This window comes from Chroicocephalus ridibundus, chromosome 8 (assembly GCF_963924245.1).
Source record: "Chroicocephalus ridibundus chromosome 8, bChrRid1.1, whole genome shotgun sequence".
NCBI lineage: Eukaryota > Metazoa > Chordata > Aves > Charadriiformes > Laridae > Chroicocephalus > Chroicocephalus ridibundus.
The window spans coordinates 40,947,246-40,969,022 of NC_086291.1; the positions used below are offsets into that span (position 1 = coordinate 40,947,246).

Consider the following 21,777-nt stretch of genomic DNA (forward strand, 5'->3'; position numbering starts at 1 on the left):
TCTCACCCACTCCTCACCTCTCACTCCTCCCCGCCGGGCTGGGCTGCATGGTTTTATTAAGAGCTAACGGGATAGAAACACCGACAGAAAGGGGCTAATATTGTCACCGTTCCTGCCGTCACACTGCGTGTCACTGTCACGGCAAGCAAAGGCCATCAAACATTTCTATTTGCAAGCGCCATATTGCACTATCTCTTTCCTTGCTGCCCTGTCCCCCCAAAGCCCGTGGGCTCTGGGGTCCCCAGGGAAAGGCCCCCCCATCCCAGGATCTCCCGTATGGCCTTGAAGGCACTGTTGTTCTGCTCTCAGGCCGCCCCCACCATTCTCCCCATCCCTTCTCGGTTTTCCTTTTCTTTTGCTTTATCCCCCAGCACCCATCGCCTCCTCTCCTCCTTTTCTCCTCCCTTCAGCCCCCTGTGCCCCATGCAAAGCCCTGGTGCCCGCGTCCTGGATGGGGCTCCTCTGTGATGGCCAACCCCCTTTTTTTTCCCCCCTGATATCGTACGTTAAGGTTCTCTTTCCAAAGCGATGTGAGCGGGGGTCCGAAGCTGGGGCTGTTTTCTGCTCCCTCTGACACATGCTGACTCGTCTCCGTGCTGGCTGCGGGAAATGCCAACACTGAGACGCTTTCTCTCCCACGGATCCAAGTGTCCGTCAGTCCCAAGAGGACGGCAGTCCACAGCCCAGCTCTCTCCGAGTTTTCTTAGGAGAGCTCTGGGAAGCTGGGGCTGGAAATGTGGAGCAGGGAGACCTTTTCATTTTTCCAAGAAACCCCAAGACCCCACGGCCCCAGGGCAGGGGGGGGGGCGGGTGACTCACCTGAGAGCATCGCAGGAGGGAGGGAGCTGGGACTCAGCCCCATGTAGATGCCTGTCATCGTGTGCATTGGGATAATACTGTCAGTTTGAACATCAGCCTGTCTAATAAAACCTGGTATTTTCCAAACACTCTCCCTGGAGATGCTTGTTCTGTTTCTCCTGCTGGTGCGAGCGCCGGCGATGGGGTGGCAGGGGGGTGCAGCTGCAGGCAGCGAGGCAGGAGCTCCCGTCCCTTTCCCAGCCACGCACCCATTCCTCGTGTGGGACCTGCCGGCCACACCTGAGCCTTTTGGTCGCTTTTTCCAACCTGGCTTCCCATGCCATAGGCACAAACCGGCAAAGCGAACCCCAGCTCCTCCACTTTCCCCTTCAGGGCAGCGCGATCCTCCCTGCTGGGACAGACCCTCGCTGCTACCCGCACCAGGAGATGCTCTTAACCCCCGCTTTGTGTGCGGTCCCTCGAACACAGCATGGTCCACCCTCCTCCTCCTCCCCTCGCAGAGGCCCTGCCATGCCGAGCGCTGGGAGAGAAAATCCAACCCTTCCTCCGCCGCGGGGTCCCCTGGAGCCCAGCACAAAGCCGGGTCTGATTCACCCGTGGGGGCTCTGGGGAGAAGCAGGAGCTGCGGGGCCAGTGGCAGCCGCGGGGCTGAGTCACGGCCGTGGGCCCATGCACGCCGCAGCCGGCGGGACGCCCCGTGACTCAGCCCCGTCGGCAGCACCGCGCACGGCTCGGCCGCCTCAGTGGCAGGGTGGGCTGGCTGTGGGCAGGGATGCTCTGTGCGGCGCACGGCTGCTTCTCCCCCCCTCCGGCATCACCATCGCATCCTGCCTGGATGCTGCATCAGGGAGAGCCCCGCAGGGATGCCCTGGCTGAGTCCCGGAGATGCTGGATGCGGCCTCTGTCCTCTCCTTGGTGGCAAAGGAAGCGCAGCAGGGCAGGAGCCGTACTGCAAACAAGAGCCTGTGCACCACACACCGTGTACACGGAGGAGGGAAGAGGATCAGGGGCCACGATGGAAGGCAGGGGGCTGGGGACCATGGAGGAGGGTGGGGGTTGAGGACCACAGCAGAGGGCAAAGGGTCTGTGACCCTGGAGGAGGGCAAGGGGTTGGGGACCATGGCAGAGGGCACAGGGTCTGGGACCGTGGAGGAGGGCAAGGGGTTGGGGACCATGGCAGAGGGCATGGGGTCTGGGACCGTGGAGGAGGGCAAGGGGTTGGGGGCCGTGGAGGAGGGCAGGAGATCCAGGACCACGGAGGAGGGCAGAGGGTTGGGGACTATGGAGGAAACTAGGGGTTGAGGAACACAGCAGGGGGCAGAGGGTCTGGACCATGGAGAAGGACAGGGGGTCAAGGACCATGGCAAACACCAGGGGATCTCACCAGCCACCCAGTGAGAGGCAGATGGAGGCACCACCCCACCAGAGGCTGGAGCTCACGCAAACTGCTGATTGTAACTGTACTGCCTGGCCGGCCTGTCTGTCTGCCTTTCCAACTATCCGCCTCACTCGCTAATCAAAAGAGGTTGTTCCAAGAAAGCTGGAAGAGGAGAAGGAATGTCTCACTTGTCTGTGGCTTCCTTTGGAAAGTCTGGAAAAACCATGGCATCTCGACTTGTGTGAAGGTCTGACTGGCGAGAAGCATTTTCCTTCCAAAGCTGCTGTAAAGATGTGAATCATGAGCCGGTAACGCTCCTGGCAGAAAGAAAACCGATTCCACTGAGACGTGTTGCTGGCGGTGGCTCTGCCGTATCTCTTGGATGGAAAAGACAAACATTTATCTTAGAGACGTCGCTGGGGAAGAGCCACTGGCGCTGCCGAGAGCCCCACGGCAGCCGGATCCTGCCTGCGCTTGGGATGGTCCCACCAAGGGGTGCCTCAAGCAGGCTTCCCAAAGGTTTCCTAAAGCCCGGCGGTGGCATTGCCAACATCCGAACACAAGCCAAGGGGTTTGCGGTCCCCTTTGGTTGCTCTCCACAACCTCGACCCCTCGGCAGCACCTCTGCATTTCGGGAGTGAAAACGTCCCATATCCCAGCGGCTCATTTGCAATGATGTCGATTCCATTTCTGTTTTTTACAGGCATCCCATCGGACATAGCAGGGGGAAACAAGGAGGGGATGCCGAGCAGATGGATTTTTCTCGCTGTGAGCTGGAGGCCAGAGGTTCTTGCAGCAATGAGCCAAACTCTGCACCTCTGCAGCCATAACCACGCCACGGCAGAGCACAGGCCCTGAACCACACATGGGGAATGTGGGGATTCATTGCCCCTTTCGTCGGAAAAGGACCTAAAACCTTTGGAAAGGTCTGCCGGGAGCCAGGAGGAAGCCCTGGTGCTCCACCTGCAGCGTGGTGGAGGTCTCACTGTGCCACCATCTTCGTCCAGCCTGTCCCCTGCTGTCCCCACACACCCAATGCTGAGGCCAAAACCCCACCAAACCTTGTCCCCAAAACGCCCCATGCTGCAGTTGCGAGATCCCTCTGGATGTGGCATGTTTACCAAGCCACTCGCTCTCTTCCCAGGTGCCCCCCAAAATCTGCCAGCCCAGTTCTCCACCCACTGTATCCCCCAGATTGGTGGCAGCTTGCCCGACCGGCTCAAGCCGCTGCTTACAGACCCCAGAGCAAACAAACCCTCCTTTCCTTGCAATTCCCTCTTTTTTGGGACCTTCAAGGTTTCTGGAGCCCAGAGGGCACCCTGGCTCGCACCACTAAGCCTTCGGGCCAGGCTTAGATTTCATCCCCACTTCACTGCTCGGCGTCGGAAGAGTTTCAACATCAAAGCGTTGATGAAGTGCGTGGCTTCAGGTCATGTCAGCTGAACACCCCTCCCCTCAAGCCAGAGCACTGTGGCTGCAGAGAGCCCCAAAATCAGTACATTTTTCCCAAGACATGCCCGTGCAGGACACTGAATCACGAGGGCAGGTAAAGCCGTGTCCTGAAGAGCTTCCATGCTTTGGAGACACCTCCCTCGGTTGATACCCATGGGAGGAGAATCGCTCGTTTGCAGGCTGAAAAGGGCTTGGGGCACAGAATTAGCGACCTTCCCAGTGGAGACGGGGCGATGGATGGGGAATAAGCCACCGCTCAGGGTGCCTGCCTTGGGAAGAGCCTCGGGTGGGCGACCAGCAATGCCCCAAAGGATTGGGAAGAGCCTGGATATCGGTCCCAAGAGGTCATCATTTGCTTTAGCCCGCCTGAGTGACGTTCAGGGCTAGATGCAGAGAAGCCAGGGCAGCCCGGAGCCCTGGGAAGGTTATTTTCAGTCCACAGGGTGTCCAGCAAACCCAACCCCTGCAAAATAGGGAATGGAGGGCAGGTGGTGGGTGGTTCAACCGAGAAGCTCGCTTGGCTGCTGGAAATGAGAGAGGTAAGAGGGAGGTGGGTGGTGGGGTAGGACCTGGGGGGGTCCCTGGGAGACCGGAGGGGTTGCAGGGTGCTCACACGTGGGTTCCTGCCGGCCAAGAGCCTGTGCAGCACCGGGGGCAGTTGGTGCTGCGCTATAGTGAATCCCCCTGCAGTTATTATATATGTGCCCAGCGCTCCAGCACGGGGTATCTCGTATGGCCGCTCCTTTTCTAACGCGTTCGTTAGTGGTCATCTAATTACAGGATGCAAAAACGAGCTGTTCCGAAATACTGATAGACGTATGCAAAATATGCAACGAGCAATTAGTGCTGCTAATGAGAGAGGGAGTCGTGGTAGCAACAACAGGAAAAACGCAGCGGCGCCGGAGCAAACCTGAGACCCGACCTGGCTCCACCAGCCTGCTGTAGCCTGGAATTGTTATTTCAGGACATGGGGAGAGAAAATGTGGGTGAGCTGAGGACGAGCGGCTGCTTCCTACCCATGGGAGGCACACGGTGTGTCCGAAAGCAGCCTCTATTCACAGCAAATCATGGTCAGAGGCGATGGGAAGGGGGTGCCAGCGCTGCTATGACTTCAACTCTGGATCTAAATTCAGTGGCACGGGGAAGCCCATCGCTTCCCGGCGGCTTTCCAGCGCTCTTTGCCTGGAGATGGGAATTAATGGGGCTGAGCATGGGAACCGAGTGCTCCCAGGGACGGGGAACGCTGCCCGGTGCTTCCCGGTAGCTGTGATTAATAGTTGTTAGTATTAAATTCAGTGCTTTTATGCAGGACGGAGGAGTGTTTAGGCAGAAGCCCAGCTCCTGTCCTACCTGTCCTTAAAAAACATTGCAATTAAGCCATAGTGGAAGGAAATAAGAGTAAACGCATCCTCTGTAAGTGGCTTCAGCTTTCCACCGACATCTGTGTCCCACTGTTTCCTCTTCAGCTGGCCGAGCTGCTTCTGTTTTCCCTCTTCCCATCACCCCTAAGTTGCTTTTTCCCCTTAACCCTGTCTGCGGCTCCCGATGGTGCAGGGAAATGTAGGAGAGGTGCCGGCTCCCCACTGGCACTGTGAAGCCCAGCCGTCCCTCTGGCTCAGTCCCATCATCTCCATCGGCCGGAGGAGCACGGCACAGCCAGGAGGTACTGCCGGACCCCAAATCCCCCCCGGGAATGTCAGGAACAGGCAGTGCCAGAGCACACCATGCTTGCCAGCACTCCCAGACGAAACTCTTCATCCTGCTTCATCAAATCTTTTTGTCGCGTTCAAGCAGAAAACTGAAGAGTCTTAGAAACTGGGAAAAAGAATTTAGAAATTCTGGGGGTGCCCACCCAGAATTAGAAATTCTGGGGAGCCCCCCCTCCCCTCCATCGGCAGAAAACCAAATGCTCTGCAGTTTCTGCTTGATGAAGGGTTGCTACTGCCCCGATATCAAGGGTTTACTGACTTGTTTCCACCTCACAGCAGATCCGGATGGGATTTCCAGCAGCTGAGACCTGCTCCTGCCGAACTCAGTGGTGACTGGCCTCCGCCAAATGCTCCCAAGGAGCCAGCCCCGGCTCTCGATCCTGAGTTCTGCGGCAGAGCCGTGCCTACAAGTGCCATCACGGGGTGAAGCAGAATAGGGATGGGTTTTTTGCATCCCAGGACAGGGTTTTCCCATGGCGTTGTCCGCCTGGTTTGTTCCAGCTGTGGCTCTCCCCCAGCGAAGGATGAGGCGGGATGCTGCGGGGCGGGATGGGGCTGGTGGCGGTGGGTCAGACCTTGCCAGAGGACACCGAGAGGAGCTGTGCCGGCGGGGACGAAGGGAGACCCTCCTCTGCCTCTCCCCAGTGACCGACAGGCTGCGGCACGGCCAGAAGCCACGGGTAAAATCTAGGGAATGCCAGGAGAGATGGGTGGGAGCAGTAGCAACGCAGAGCTGGGTATGCCAGGCCGCGGCAGGTGAGGAAGAGCGTAGCCAGCGTCCCCATCCCTTCCGCAGCCGATCCTGAAACCCCTGCCATTGCCTGGGGAAAGGCAAAAAAACAAAGATAAGGCTTAAGGCGAGGGGGTTGGAGATAAAAAGGGGCAGTGAGGGAAAATAAACCCTGTGCCAAGTAGGATACTGGCACCAGGAACACTACATTGAAAATTTTGGACGTAAGATGATAAAGAAGATGTGAAAAGTGTCCAGGGAGCCGAAGCTGGTTTTGCAGCACCATGAAGGATGCTGGCAGCATGGCACGGGATCAGGATGGACGGGGAGGGATGGGGGAGCACCAGGCGTGCCTAAATTGGAGTCCATCTGGGATACCGGCAGCCCCAGAGCCCGGCCGGCTGTGGACAGGGCAGGTGGGAACCAAATGTGGGGGATTGAGGGAACACCCTGGATTCACCTGGCGCTGGAGAAAAGTCCCCACACCGGATCCGGGATCCGGCCAAATCCCCGGGATCTGCCAATGCAGCAGGGAAGGGAAAGACTTTGTTGGGACCAGGGTACTGATGAGCGACTTTTTTCCCCCCCATTGCTTGCAAACATCATCGTCTTGTGTATAAACACAAAATGCCAAAATGTGACTCAGCTCCATGGCCGTTTGGCGTCGGCACAGAACCAAGCCGACGAGCGGCAGCGCTGCAGCGTGCAGAGGTGATTTATTCCTGGCTCAGGGGCGCTTCACGGCAGGTAGAATATACTCCCATATATTAAAAAAAAAATAATAAAATAAATTTTAAAAATGTTATAAAAATAATTTTTTTTCAATTAGTTGTTTCCCATTCATGAGAGGAAACTGTCCAGTCCCATCTAGTGGCCAAACACCTTTTTTTTAGCTTTGACACAGGTTAGAGAGCAGACAGAAACGCAGACAATATCTTCCTACGAGCGGTAGATTCAAACTATTTAAAAGTGGTGTTTTTTTTAAAATAGCTGCTAAATAAGTTTCGCGGCCCCGCGCTGGGATCCGGCACAACAAAAGATCCTATTGACGGGAGGGAGCAGATCTGAGACCGCCTCAGGAATCTTAATTCCTGAATTTCTCAGCTTTTTTTTTTTTTCTTCTTCCCCCCCCCCCCAACATAAAGAATCTCGATGAGCCAATTATGGACACCTTGACATAATGTCATTTTTTTTTCGGTAACAAATGCCGCAGTTTACACTCCGCTCTGCAAACACGCAGGCACACACTTATATCTACACGTGCAAATACTCCCGTGCAGGTCAGCAAAACTAACCGCGTAGACGAAGTTGAGCGCGTGTGAAAAGTGTCTGCAGGATTGGGGCCAGCGATTGCAAAACAGTTTATACTATAATCCTCCATTTTCATTAGTTTCTTGAAAAACTTCTGCTGTGGGCTTGAAACCCTTCCTGTTTTGTTGAGCCAAAGGTGATTTTTCTCCCCCGGCAGCCTGAGCTAAAACCTCCCCGCTGGTTTTAAGTTGTCGGGCTTCAAAAATGGCATTTCCCCACTGAGGATGTTCTGCCCTTTTAATTCAGAGAGCTCAACGTTGACGACCTTCTGTGTAAATAAAGCTAATTAAAGACAGTCATTATTTGCTATGCATAAAAGTTGTCCAGCACCACAGTCCTGTAGATTTGGCTGCTTTTGCTAAATAAAGCTTTGAGATTTCGCTACACTCAGAAGCGCTAAATACAACATTTACAGCCTACAAAGAGGCTTCTTCAGCTGTGCCTCCCAGTTTTCTGTAGGATTTAAGGCTTTATAAAATGGAGACGTTTTGGCGCACGGTGTTTGCCAGCTCTTTGCAGAGCAGGAGGTGGATGGGGCAGCCCAGCCAGCCCAGGACATCCCTGCCATCACCCCCAGGCTGCTGCAGCACCCCTGGGAGCATCCTTTATTCCGGCCAACCGGCCGTTCATTTTTCAATATATCATTTTAAAAAGATCTCAGCCACCCCAACTCCACCTGTTCATCCTCTTCTAAGGATGCCGAGTGGCACAGAAGCGGTGGGCTGCAGGCAGGGACCCCCGGCAGCTCCGTTCTCTCAGACAGAGACATCCACCCACGAAATCGTCGCTGCCGTGCGTTGCCTCACTGGGAAAAAAACCCAACCAAGTCACTGATGCCACGTTGCTGCAGTTTCCATGGTTAGTGAGGCAGGCTGCTCGCTCTGGGGAAGGAGGTGGGCTGCGGGATGGTTCGCGGGCTGCCTGAGGGTAGGAAGATGCTCCTCTCTCCAGGACCCCTGCCCACGAGTCTGGCTTTCCAGAAGAAGTCTGAGGCTGGAGCAAAGCGATGGACTCGGTGCCTCCTGGTCCAAGCAGCCCGGGCTGCGTGGATGAGACAGGGCAGGGTGAAAAACCCAGTTAAAAACCAACACATCTCCATTCAAGACGAATTGCCGCTAAAGCAGCATGGCGTGCGCCTTGAGTTTGAACCAACTGTGACAAGAAAAGGAGGGAAGAGATCCAGATTAAGGGTAAATCCTTCCTTAAGAGCTCAAATGGCCGAGAGAAAAAAAACCACAAACATGGCAATCATTATTGGGGTTGTAATAAAATGGGATTTAATAAGTATGTGTTACGACCGTGAAAGGAGAATAAAATATTTATCCTGCTCTTGCACGGAGCGAAAGCTGAGGATGGAACTGAAATAAGGGTGGTAAAAGAGGAGAAATGAGCGGAGAGGAAAAAGCCACTTAGCACAATAAATCTGCTTCTCAGCCCCCACTTTCCCGTTTTATGGCCGGAGCCTTTTCTCTCTCTGCGGCCACGCGTCTTTGCCTCCCGACCCCCCCGCACAGGGATCCACAGCAGCGTGTCACATCCCCTGCAGAGGACAGGCCAGCAGCTAGCGCCGCGGAGACACCACAGCACCACAGAATCACAGAATCATCCAGCTTGGAAGGGACCTTTCAGATCATCGAGTCCAACCATCAACCCAACACTGCCAAAAACCAGCACTAAACCCCAGCGTCACAGGGGAGAGGGGACATTGTTCTTCCCACCACGCAGAAACATCAGCTGAAGACGGTGGAATAATTTTTTTTTTTAAATATTTTCAGCCACAATTCAGCTTTGTAGCTCATTCAGGAGCAGGTTCTTCAGGCCCCCAGGAGTTTAATATTAATAACTGAGATGTTTTGATTAGACACGTAAGACACACAATCTGCTTGTTTGTCTGTTTGTTTGTTTGGACTGAAGTAATACTGAGAGGCAATTTCAGCTCCTTCTTTGGTTTCCTAAGTGTTCTAGGAAATAATTTACCAAATTACCAGCCAATACGTGGGACAGTTTCAGGCACGCAGGTGACAGGACAGGGTCACACATAGCAGCAGCACAGCAGAAAACGGCACCAAATTCCCTGTCAGAGATATCCTTTGGTAAATAACTCATCTGTCTAAAAATCCCGAGCAGTTCTTGCAGGTACCAATCGCGCGGAGCCTCCGAAAGCTGCAGCTTTGGGGGGAAATAACCGAAAAGCCTGCAATGGGTTACGGCTTTTCCTGACTGTGTCATTAGGAGTTTAGCACATGCCATGAAGCACGAGGGTTATTTCATTTTTGCTTATCAAGTGTGACTGTGGGTAGTCCCGTCACCTAATCCAAGGAGATTCCCGCTTTCTAAAAGGATTAGGGCCCCATTCCTAAATCCTGATTGCATCTAGCCAATAATTGCTGGATAGTATCCTCTCTCCCTCTGTGATCTTCCATTGTGCTCTCTCTGCCGCTTTGTTTTGCCCCACAGCTCCCCTTTTTAATGAGTATTTGCTGTGTTTTCAGTACCCCGGGACAGATATTTCTCCTTTGCTGCAGAAGCGTGCATTTTCTCTTACCTCCATCGAAAGGTATTTAGCGGATTCGCCTAGTCCAGAGACGGCAGAACCCAGACCTGGGTGACTTCACGTTTTATTTCCACAATATGCCGCAGTTGTCAGGGCAGTAACATAGGTAAAAATGACTCGGAGATGCGATAACCATCTCTGCCAAAGTGTTGTGTGTTAGTGTTTTCAGCAACATTTCCTTCCCATCTTGTTCCCTGGAAACGGAGCTGGGCGCGTGGCAGAAACATGCGTTCACGCTCAGCTTTAAACGCTCGCGGTCCATCAATAGCCCCGCAAAAGTCCCGAATACTCAGTGAGCACCAAGCCCTCCATGGATATTATTTGAGAGCGTCAGAATGCTAAAATCAATGTAATCTTTATGTAATTTTTAAGTACTTGAGTCTGAAGCCCCAACAATAATCTTTTACTGCAGTCTTTTCTTTGTGCAGTGTAAATAAAACCTTTAAGTCATAAAGAGCAAAGTGCAGCAGCCACCGGTTTGGAATGAAATCGGTTTTTAATCAACATAAACGCTAAATATATCACCTGGCAGTGAATCAGTGCACTGCATTGGGCCACCCCAATTTCGGTCACCGCGCTAACATAGCAGGCGTCAAATTGCCCTGTATAATTCCTTCTTGTTTCATCAAAGGCTTTATCCCACCTCCACAGCGATAAATTGAAATAATGACTGGTTCCTGTGTTTGCAGACAGAAGTGCACTCTTCCTGTGCTTAGATGTGGAAACCATCTTAAATACAAACTAAAACTTGATATAATACTTTCTCAATGCCTTTCTGCGTCACACTTGTCACATCATTGGTAAATGGCTCAGATGTAACTGCTCCGGTTGGAGCAGTGGGGATCTTCTGTATTCCTAGATAGCATCAGAGTTGCAGCCACGCAGGTGAAATGTCAGGTACAGGTGAGAAGAATGTTCTCTTCTACCCTTCCTGGGGAAAAAAAAAAAGAAAATCACCAAAAATCCAATATTATAGAATCATAGAATCATCCAGGTTGGAAGGGACCTTTCAGATCATCGAGTCCAACCATCAACCCAACACTGCCAAACCCACCACTAACCCGTGTCCCTCAGCACCACGTCTGCCCGGCTTTTAAATACCCCCAGGGATGGTGACTCCACTACTACCCTGGGCAGCCTGTTCCAATGCTTGACAACCCTTTCGGTGAAGCAGTTTTTCCTAAAATCCATCCTAAACCTCCCCTGGCGCAACTTGAGGCCATTTCCTCTTGTCCCATGGCCTGTTCCTTGGGAGGAGAGACCGACCCCCCCTGGCTACCCCCTCCTTTCAGGGAGCTGTAGAGAGCGAGAAGGTCTCCCCTCAGCCTCCTCTTCTCCAGGCTGAACACCCCCAGCTCCCTCAGCCGCTCCTCACAGGACTTGTGCTCCAGACCCCTCACCAGCTCCGTTGCCCTCCTCTGGACTTGCTTCAGCACCTCAACTCAATATTGAGTTGGTTTTGTTTTTTTTTTAATTATTTTAGCACTCACGGCGCAGAATAACAGACCTGTAGTTAAAGTACACTGGGGCAGCCTGAGCCAGGGGAAGAGAAAACGAATCTGTTCCGGACTTGCCTGGGAACGCTCAGCTCAGGCAGCAATGGCTCTCACCATGTCCATTCCCGGCTCAGCAGCGCCCGGGGTCACCTTTCCACGGCAGATCACCTGAGACAAGGGACCAAGTCACAAAAATGCCACAGCAATGCTCTTCTCCCCAGAAACCCACATTTAAAAAGGGCTTGGTGCACACATAGCAAATGTTTTACTCAGTTTTATGTTGTGTAATTCCTTGCGGCATTTACAATCCCACAGCCAGGATTTTCCGTGGATTTGCAGCGGGTCTTTCTCCCAAACCTGCGGCGTGCACAGAAGATGATTGCATAAGCCTGTAATTGTGCCCGCAAAGTGTCATCCCCACCTCTTTTTGGTTGAATAATCCAAAACACTAAATATAAAATGTGTTGCAATTTGCAACCGCACTGTTGCAAAAATCAGAAAATGGTAAAGTTGTGATGTTCACGCCCATTGCAGAAACGACAATTTTTCCAAATCTCTATCGTTTCCTTCATAGCACTGCCGGAAAATCCTACACCGAGTGTCACGCTAGGAGGAAACTTGGCTGCAAGGTTACATGAATAGTTGAGGCTGGTTTGGTTCTGAATAGTTAGACTAGTTTGGAATAGTTTAGTTCTGAGGGTCCTTTTGTGTAAAGGAGAACTCCCCTATCCATAAGGATCTCCCACCAAAGCTTTTCTATGGAGTCAGGTTGTCTAAATAGGTAACCCGTGAGAACAGAAAGGTTTTATTTTCTGTTTCTCCACAGCGTTGGCTTCATAAACCTGATTTTTCAAGAGCACATAAGTTGCGATGTTGTACAGGTAAAGGCCTTCATGAGACCTTCACGGTTAGAGGGCAGCAGGTCGCGTTGCAGCACACAACAGCATGGGGACATCCAGCCTTTCTTTCAGAAGAGAGGGAGGAAGTTTCCAGAGAAAAGTAAAATACAACTGGTCTTTCCCTACGGCAAGACAAAAAGCCGGGCAACTTGAGAAGGGGAGAAGGGGCAAATTACCACTACGATTATTTTTCTACTTCTTGGCCTGACTTGGAGCCACAGAAACTCCTCCCTAATTTATACCCCATAGGGACTATTTTTACATACCTTCTCACTGCCTTCCACCTACTCACGGATGTCCCGCTGACGACTTTCACAGTGTCACTTCCCACTACTTGACTGCAACCGTTGGTCATTTTCACCGTTTTTAGCTATTTTGTGCTGTGCTATAGAGCGGCGTTACGGCATGGCAGCGAGAGTGATTCGGCTCTAGTTTGGGAATCCTGGATGAGCGTCGCTGTAGCTGACCCCGATCAGTGTTTTCTAGCTTCTACCCTGTCTTCTTGCCACCATTTCTTAACGGCTTAAGGCTTTGCTTTAGCCTGGTCGTAGCCTGCCCCTTCTCTCCCAGATTTCAATGTCCTGAAAAGCTGCAAGTAGATGGAGTGGGAGCTTGGTGCTTGGCTAGTCTAGGTGACACCAATGACTGTCACTTGTACAGTCTTTCTCCTGAGGTTTACTCGTTGGTGTTTCCACACCCATTCACAGCAATCTTAACACTCCTGTTTCCAAGTAAGAAAACGCCTTTTTTTTCTTTCTCTCTCTTTTTTTTTTTTTTAAAGAAGCAGAGTGTCATGCAAGTTCCCCCAGCGAGTGTTTGTAGTTATAAAAATACGTTAGATGGGGCTGTATTTGCAGACAACAGCGGTACTTCCTCCCTTCGGAAACGGAGCAAGTTTCTATTTCAGGCTTTGCTGACTCAAGGGTGAGGTACCCAAGCTGATTCAGCAGCTTGGCAAGCCAGGAGACCTTCTGGTTATGAATGGAATGAGCAATAAATTTTAAGTTTGTCTTCATCTTACAGAAACATATATTTGAGTGAAGCCACCTCCTGGTGGCAGACATTTTGCCAAATAAGCGGTACGGTCTGCGCCGCTTTCAGCCACTCGAATGAGACAACCACAAAGCCTGCAACTAAACTCCCGGTCCTATGGGAGACAGCGATTCCTACTCAGCTGGGCCAGGTTTTATCCTCCCTCTTTGATGTCCACCTCACACAAAAAGATCTCCTACTGCTTACTCGCTTATTTTACCTGTGCGTCCCACCTGGGATATGAAGTCGTGTCAGGAATATGAAGTTTGAACTGCGATTTCAGAAGGATGAAAACACAGAACACGAAAACAACCTGGCTACCCCGAAGAAGCGAGAAGAATGCACCATTTATTCAGCCTCCGTGGCTGCATATGGAAAAGCCGTCAAAGGTAATCCTTGTGCTCTTCTTTTACGGAAGAGTGACATCAGCATCGTGACGCTTTTCTAATTTTAAAAACCATGGAGGAGTAACAATCCTCCAAAATATTGTCTAATGTTTACCTGTTAGTCTGTGAACAGAAGTCAGAAAAGTTGCTGTTTTTTTTAAAATCCGTAACACGAGTTCTTTCACCTAGAGGTTACCAGGATTCCAAACAAAGCTCATAATGAATGCCACACATACCAGCAGGGATGCAGACATTTGTCAGGAAGTGAGATCCTGCTATTTATTAAGGTAAGAAAGCAGGGAATGGCGCGTCTGGGCTGTCTCCCTTGAGTCTTTTTGTCTCTGGGTGGACGAAACAGGTTTTAACATGTTTTCCTCCAATATCTATACTGCCTCCAGAGCCAGACGGGATGAATAGTCTCCACCCATGGCATCCATGATGCCTTTTCTTTCAGGCTGTAAGTTTTCCTTTGACAGCATACAGTAAAAGCCACAAATTCTAAACAGCATTCCTCCACCCCAACTACACCGGCATTAACATTCCCTGTTGTTCTAGCCAGCAGCTCCCATGTCATATTCTTCTGCCTCGTGAAGGCGGTTTGTGAAGTCTAAAAAAGCATCATGTGGGTTGTCACAATTCAGAATCCCCCCCTCAAGAGTTTCGCGCAGCTCCATCAGACAAGTGGTGAAATACAATATTATGAATGTCAAACAAAAGCTAATCATCAGAGCTGACAAAGACGTGCCTCTGAGAAGGGAACTAAATTCACTTCTACAGACTAAATATGTATACTTAGTGGCATGAAGTTAAAAGAAACGTGCAAGTAGGATATGCATTGCCCAGCTATTGCACCGTAAAGTATTTCCTCTGACTCTGTCTCGGAGAAAGGAAACCAGCCACAGAGTATTTTGGAAGGGCAGAGTTCTATGCAGGAAAACAGCACAACCCGGAGCTACCGGACACTGAAATGAACCAAATGGACTCAAAATCAACACTGTGTGGTAGCTCCCAGCTCTACCAACATGTGCTAAGGGTGGTTGCTAAGACAGTGATCAAGAGGAAGCACCTTTCTTAAAGGATGCTACAAATACTACCCATGCAGACACTGCCTTAGAAGGACATGCTGACTCTATCGTATTCCGTGGGGTTAAATTCCTGGATAAAAACAAATCAGAAGATGGCGGGGGGGGGGAGAGGGATAACAGGTACAACTTCAGACCACTTCCTGCCCTCTAAGATAATTCTACTTACACTTGAAATAAATACAAGCATCACTGGCATTTTTTGATTACCGCTTACATGTATCTAATCTGCTTCTTGAATTCAACTGAGAAAAATCTTCACAATAGAAGCAAAGTGAAAGTGACATAATACCCAATTTTAAAAATTCCCTCTTTCAGGAGGCAGCACTCGCTTTTCCCCAGCCAGTACAGAGCTAACAAAAGTGAATAGAAGGTAACTGTTCTCCCTACTGCGCACACAGCGTACGTTTCCACAGAATTCGCTAACGACAGAGGAAGCCGGGAAATGGCTGGGCTGGGGCGTGTTGGGCAACTGTTTCACCCAAAGATGAAAAGGAGGAGCAGGATGGGAGCCTACGAGTAACAAACCTAGTGGGAGCCTCCCCGGGGGAGAAAGGATTCAGAGCAATCTCAAAATCACGATCTGAAGCTTACCAGAGGAGGGGTTTGACAAGTCAGATGTCTTCTTCAGTCCCATTTCACTGTCCTCCGAACCAGTAAACGAAAGCTGTGAAAGAGGAGACTACTTCATTAGCGGAGATCAAAAGCAGTCTCTGACCGGTAGCCAGACAAAATGTGGGATCATGTGGGTCCCTCAGTTAAAACTTGTGATGTAGCCAGTATCTTTGATGTGATTCCGGTTATTCTAAGAACATACAAAGTCCCGCTTCATTGAGCACAGGGAGAACAAGACACACTTCTCTCGCTCCTCAGGCTGCGCTGCCTCACAGCTTTTTTTTGAATGAAGGTATGACCCTGCGTCTTCATTTTAGATGAAAATTGAATTAAAGCCTACGCAAGTGTGTTTCAGTAATAAATACCAATTTGAAGGGCCTCAACTTTTACTACACTCTAGACAAACAAGGTTTTATTTATTTGCCGCCCATGCACTCTTAATCACCCTGGACCAAAAGAACTGAGTGAAATCATGACTTTGTTGATACCAGAGGGAAAACTCTCATCTTCAACTGGAGGAAAACGTACCCTGGTGTTCTTTTCAATGACATCCTGGTTTACTTAGAAATAATACGGGCTTAAATTATTTCCTGTTTCCCCCTCCCATATTTTAGCTCTTTGTAGTTTCTACCCTTTTCGGAGGGGTGTTAAGGAAATGCAGCTGACCCAGACTGGCAGTTGAGTAGGGATATCATGACAAATAATAATAGGCCAATATGATCATAAAGCAGGGTTAAAAAAAAAAATGCTGACATTTCAGCACCTCTTACATCTCAAAGTTCAAATCAGTCTCTTCAACAACGTAAAGTTTTACAGGTTTACATAACATAGTTAAAAGCAGAGGTAATTTTACCTGAAATTCTTTGCCATTTAATCCTCCAGATTAAATAAATACACCATCCTTTATGAAGTAAAAATGTAACTTAAGTAAAAAAGTCCATTTAGATGAATCAATAAAAAGGTTGCAAAGAAGTCTTAGTAAATTTATCAATTAATAGCCAAGCCCAGGAGGCCATCCTTCCCTTCTGCTCTGTCAGCTAAGGCACGTCTTTCCTCCTAACATTGCGTATGTGAGAGTGGCACGGTAAGCAGCACTTGCTATAAAATATTAATCAGCTGAGCCATTAGTTGGGAATTTGAGAGACGGCTATGTCATAGCAAAACCAAAACAATTATCGCTGTTGACTGGAATTTTTTATTATGGATTGTTTTGGTGTTTGAGTATATCAGGAAATACAGATTTCTTCAAAATAACAATAATAAAAACACATCTTACAGCATGGTTACTGCATATCAAGGAAAGGAAACGGGGAAAAAAAGCAGGTTTCAGTTCTAGTAACTGTGTGGCCACGTATTTACTATTGAAAAAAAAAAAAAAGGTACATTTTACTAAACGGTGCTGTCTTCAGAGAAGGGGGGACTTGCCGCTGGGGGAAGGATGGCCGGAATCGAGGGCTTTGGGGGCACCCAGCTGGGAAAGGCTCACCTGGAAAAGAGTAAATGGGATTTGTGGAAGCAGGGAAACACAGCAGGGCCCGGGAAGAGACCGGGACAAACTGAGGGGATGAAGAGGAGGTGGTGGGACCATCACTTTGTGGGCAAGGGATGGAGGGCTGGGGAGAAGCTGGAGCCAGCGAAGGAGGGAACGATAGGGGCCCTCTGGGAGGAAGAGATAATAAAACTGAGGGAGCGGTGCGGGCCAGATAGCGTCACTTATAAACAAGCGGGGAAGAGAGGCGAGGAGAAAGAAAAAAAAAAAAAAAACCACAAAAAAACCAAAACACCCAAACAGCGAGTTTCCAAGCAGGCTGTTGGAAAAGGTTAAACTGTTGTGTGCCTGTTGTTTGCGCATGGCAAATGTCCGCCGTGCCAACGGCGGCGCTTCCCCGTCGTCCGTCCCCGTCCTCCCCCCCGCCCCCGGTGAACAAACAAGGGCCCTGGGGGCGGCGGGACCCACCGGGAGGGCAGAGGGACACCCTGAAGGGACCGCTCGTCGCCGTCTTACCCCGTCCCTGTCAGCCCGCCGCCGCCTCTGAGGGACGGGGCGCGAGCCGCTCCCCTCAGCCACGCGCGCACCCCTCAGCCTGGGCGGGAAGGCGGGGGGGTGGTGGTGGTGTGCGCGCTCCCGCCGCGGCGCCGCGCCCCAACGGCGCGCACACACACACAACCCCCCCCGCCTTCCCGTGAGGAAGATGGTGGCCGGCGGCTGAGCGCGTCCCCGCTGCTCCCCTCCCTCCCTCCGGCGGCGGCGCGCAGGCGGGCGGGCCGGCCCCCGCCAGGGCAGGCAGCTCCCCGCGGCGGCGCGGCACCACCCCGCCGGGAAAGGGGGTGTGTGGGGTTGGGGGGGAGGCGGAAAAAACGGGACCGTCCCCGCGGCGGGCGAGGAGGACGCTCGGTGTGAGGGCCCTCGGCGGCCCGGCCGTGAGGGGAGCGGTGGCCGAAGGGCGCGGGGAGGAAGAAGGCGAGCCGACATGGAGGAGCGGTCCCCTCCCGGCGGGGGCCCGGCGTTCCCCCCGCGGGGCTGAGGCGGCGGCCGCCCGCCCCGCGCCTCGGCGGGGCCAGCGGCGGGCGGCAGCCCCGGCCCGGCCCGGAGGAGGAGGAGGGCGGGCGAGGCGAGGGGACTATGCGGGGCTGTCCGCGCCCCAGCGCCCTGTGTGCCCAGCCCGGCGAGCGGCGGAGCGCCGCGGCGCTGCCCGGCCGCCCCTCCGCCCCGGCGGCGGGAGGAGACTAGAGGCGAGTCTTCCCGGGGAGCCCCCGGTGGCCTTTCCCAGCCCTCGAGAGAGAGAGAGAGAGACCTAACTCCTGAGCCGGGGCTCTTCGGGAGGAATTGACAAACATGGCTTCCCCACCGCACCAGCAGCTGCTGCATCACCACAGCACCGAGGTGAGCTGCGACTCCAGCGGGGACAGCAACAGCGTGACGGTGAAAATCAACCCCAAGCAGCACCAGGGCTGCTCCTCTTCCAAGCACTGCAAGTACAGCATCTCCTCCAGCTGCAGCTCGGGGGAGTCGGGGGGGACCCGCCGGGCCGGCGGAGGTGGCCACGGCAGCGGCCACGGCCTCCGCCGGCAGAAGAAGCTGCCGCAGCTCTTCGAGAGGGCCTCGTCCAAGTGGTGGAACCCCAAGTTCGACTCCAACAACCTCGAGGAGGCTTGCATGGAGAGATGCTTCCCGCAGACCCAGCGCAGGTTTCGCTATGCCCTCTTCTACATCGGCGTGGCCTGCCTTCTCTGGGGCATCTACTTCGGCATACACATGCGAGAGAAACAGATTGTTTTCATGGTGCCGGCCCTGTGCTTCCTCTTGGTGTGTGTAGCCTTTTTTGTGTTCACTTTCACGAAGACTTATGCCCGCCATTACGTATGGACTTCACTGATACTCACCCTCCTGGTTTTTGCTTTGACTCTCGCTCCGCAGTTCCAGGCTCTGAAGCCTGTCTCAGGAAGTGGTGACATGTCCAACCGGACTCTCCCGGCAGATCCCACAGACACTTGTCTTTCTCAAGTAGGCAGTTTTTCTATGTGTATCGAAGTGCTCTTGTTGCTTTACACAGTGATGCACTTACCCTTGTATTTAAGCTTGTTCCTGGGACTGTCGTACTCGGTCCTCTTCGAGACCTTTGGTTATCACTTCCGCGACGAGAACTGTTTTGCACCTCTTGGAGCTGGTGCGGTTTACTGGGAGCTGTTGAGTAAAGCCTTCCTGCACATCTGCATCCACGCCATCGGTATTCATTTATTTATCATGTCCGAAGTCAGATCGAGAAGCACATTCCTGAAAGTGGGGCAATCCATCATGCATGGAAAAGACTTGGAAGTGGAAAAAGCCCTGAAAGAGAGGATGATTCATTCTGTTATGCCAAGAATAATAGCCGATGACTTAATGAAGCAGGGGGATGATGAAAGTGAAAACTCCGTCAAACGTCATTCCACCTCAAGCCCCAAAAACAAGAAGAAGAAGCCCTCCATACAGAAGACCCCCATAATTTTCCGTCCTTTTAAAATGCAGCAGATAGAGCAAGTGAGCATTTTGTTTGCGGATATTGTTGGCTTCACGAAAATGAGCGCAAATAAATCTGCCCATGCTCTGGTGGGACTCCTGAACGATCTCTTTGGACGTTTCGACCGGCTGTGCGAGGACACTAAATGTGAGAAGATAAGCACTTTGGGAGACTGCTATTACTGCGTAGCTGGCTGCCCAGAGCCCCGGGCGGATCACGCTTACTGCTGCATCGAGATGGGCTTAGGTATGATTAAAGCCATTGAGCAGTTTTGCCAAGAGAAAAAAGAAATGGTCAACATGAGAGTGGGTGTTCATACTGGGACAGTCCTGTGTGGCATTTTGGGAATGAGGAGGTTCAAGTTTGATGTGTGGTCCAATGATGTCAATTTGGCCAACCTGATGGAGCAGCTCGGGGTGGCTGGAAAAGTCCATATTTCGGAAGCTACTGCCAAATATTTGGATGATCGTTATGAAATGGAGGATGGAAAGGTGATTGAGCGGGTTGGTCAGAGCGTGGTAGCCGACCAGTTAAAAGGTACGTGCTTTTATTTTGTGCTCAGTCTTTTTTTGAGTTTTACGAGGGAATATATTTTCCCTAGTGCGTGTTTTGTGCTTGCAAATTGAACGCGTTTTACATTTAACTCTGCGTGCTGGTGATCACAAACACTGTGGGAATTGCAGAATAAAAGATGCCAGGGAGATAAGTGTGAAAGATCTTCTGGGGTACTCAAAATGCAGACTTCAGAATTCCTTAGCGCTCCTTGTGAGAGTATCGCATCGGAGGGAGGAGAAGGTTAATGTCTTTGCTGTCTGCAGGAGGTTTTTGTTTTACTGTTGTGTGTCATCCTTTAATTCAGTAAGTAAACTAGGATAATTGACTTCATGTGCCATACATAGAGCATATGTGTTTTGCAAAATTATGTATATCTGTGAAAAGTTTTTTTTGGCATTGGGAGAGTTGGGACTGTGAAGGCATTTGGGAAAAATGACAGCTGGATTCACAGAAAGAAATGAGCACTGTAGATTTGGCAGTTTGATGTAGCGAGTTGTTACAGTTTGAAGTTAGGCTGGAAAAAGTTACTCAGGTGGTTCAGTGAGCTGGCAGATGCTCTCGTTTCTGCAGCTCTAAGGATTTGGGGATGAAACTGCAAATTTGCTGTTCAGAAAAGAAAATGAGGGATCCTTCGGTTCCCCTTATGGCTTGGCTAAGGGGCTGCTTTTCATTTTTGTACAAAGTATTCATTTTGAAACAAAACCCTCGGCTGCTTTCTAGTAGCACTTCGAAGCGCGTGCAGGAGGACTGTACATGCTGAGGGTTTAATTGTCTCTTTAATAAAAGCTGTGTCTCTAGTGCCGTGCCTTTGTCTCGCAGAGGTACTGTTGTCTGCAGCGCTCGAAGTCCAAGGTGGGGAGCAGGCGAATCAAAATGGGAGCAAAATATGTTGCAAACCCTGTTATGCTATGTGAGTTTATTTGTTCTGTTTATAAATGTACCCATTTTTATAAAGAAAGGGCTGAAATGGGAGTGGAAGGAGCTGAGGGTTTGTGATGGAGGAAGGAGATATTTGTTGCAACAAATAGAAAACGAGGCCAGGATGGTTGTAGAAAGGTCAGTGAGTAAGGACAAGGGGGGAGAGGATTGCAAAACAGTGGTGGCAGCGGTAGCGGCAGGCCGCTTGCCTGTGGCAGGTGCTTATTTTGATGTGACACAAATACTTATTTTTGGTGAGCTAGCTGTCCACATGCATATGGCAACAGGGCTGAAATGAGAGGCTTACAGGGAGGAAAAATATCGACAGTGACATTGGTGGCTGGAAGCCATAGAACTGTAGCAGATGTGTGTCCCTGGGCTTCAGCTTTCTGTTTAGCCTCTAAAAATACAAATTCAGTTAATTTCTTTGAAAACTGTTGACAGTGATATATTTCAGTGGAAGGGTGCTTCCAAGAAAGAAGGATCAGATGTAATCTCTCTATTACTCTAAGCTGAATCTTGCTGTTCTGGTGAAAAGAAATTTAATAGGTTGTAGAGAAACAGCCCTGCAATGTTTAAGCTCTGAATTTCCCTTTTCCACCTACCTTAACAGCCAGATGCAGTGTGAAGGCTGTGTTGTACCAACAAATAAAATTAAGTATTTTTGCTAAATTTTATAACTGCACTCAATATCATTAAGTACAAAGTGACCTGAAGTTACTTGTGGAGACTGATGGTACTGCTCTTAAATATTTTTATTTATTTGTTTGTATTTTCTAGGAGATCACAAGAGCACTGTATAGAGCAATTATGCTGCGGGCCAGAAGTGTTTTTTTTCAT

The 21,777-nt window shown here is 51.0% G+C and overlaps 1 protein-coding gene and 1 long non-coding RNA gene across 6 annotated transcripts in view; one reads left to right on the top strand and one right to left on the bottom strand.

The window, feature by feature from the left end:
- Positions 1–11,526: 11,526 nt before the first annotated feature.
- Positions 11,527–17,772, bottom strand: LOC134519746 (uncharacterized). Its single transcript, XR_010072291.1, has 4 exons — positions 17,469–17,772; positions 16,847–16,949; positions 15,443–15,515; positions 11,527–11,617 (listed from the first exon to the last, which is right to left on the bottom strand). It is a non-coding gene; the product is annotated as an uncharacterized LOC134519746 (long non-coding RNA).
- Positions 17,773–17,857: 85 nt separating this feature from the next.
- Positions 17,858–21,777, top strand: part of ADCY9 (adenylate cyclase 9) — a 98,034-nt gene continuing 94,114 nt past the window's right edge. For 3 of the 5 annotated variants that reach the window (XR_010072289.1, XR_010072290.1, XM_063344311.1), the window contains exon 1: positions 17,860–20,001. Coding sequence is in view for 3 of the 5 variants with exons in the window: in XM_063344311.1 (XP_063200381.1) it covers positions 18,300–20,001 (1,702 nt within the window). In the remaining 2 variants the exon portion in view is untranslated. Of the gene's footprint in view, positions 20,002–21,777 lie in introns of all 5 variants that reach the window. The other 2 variants (XM_063344313.1, XM_063344314.1) reach the window with 2 other exon arrangements.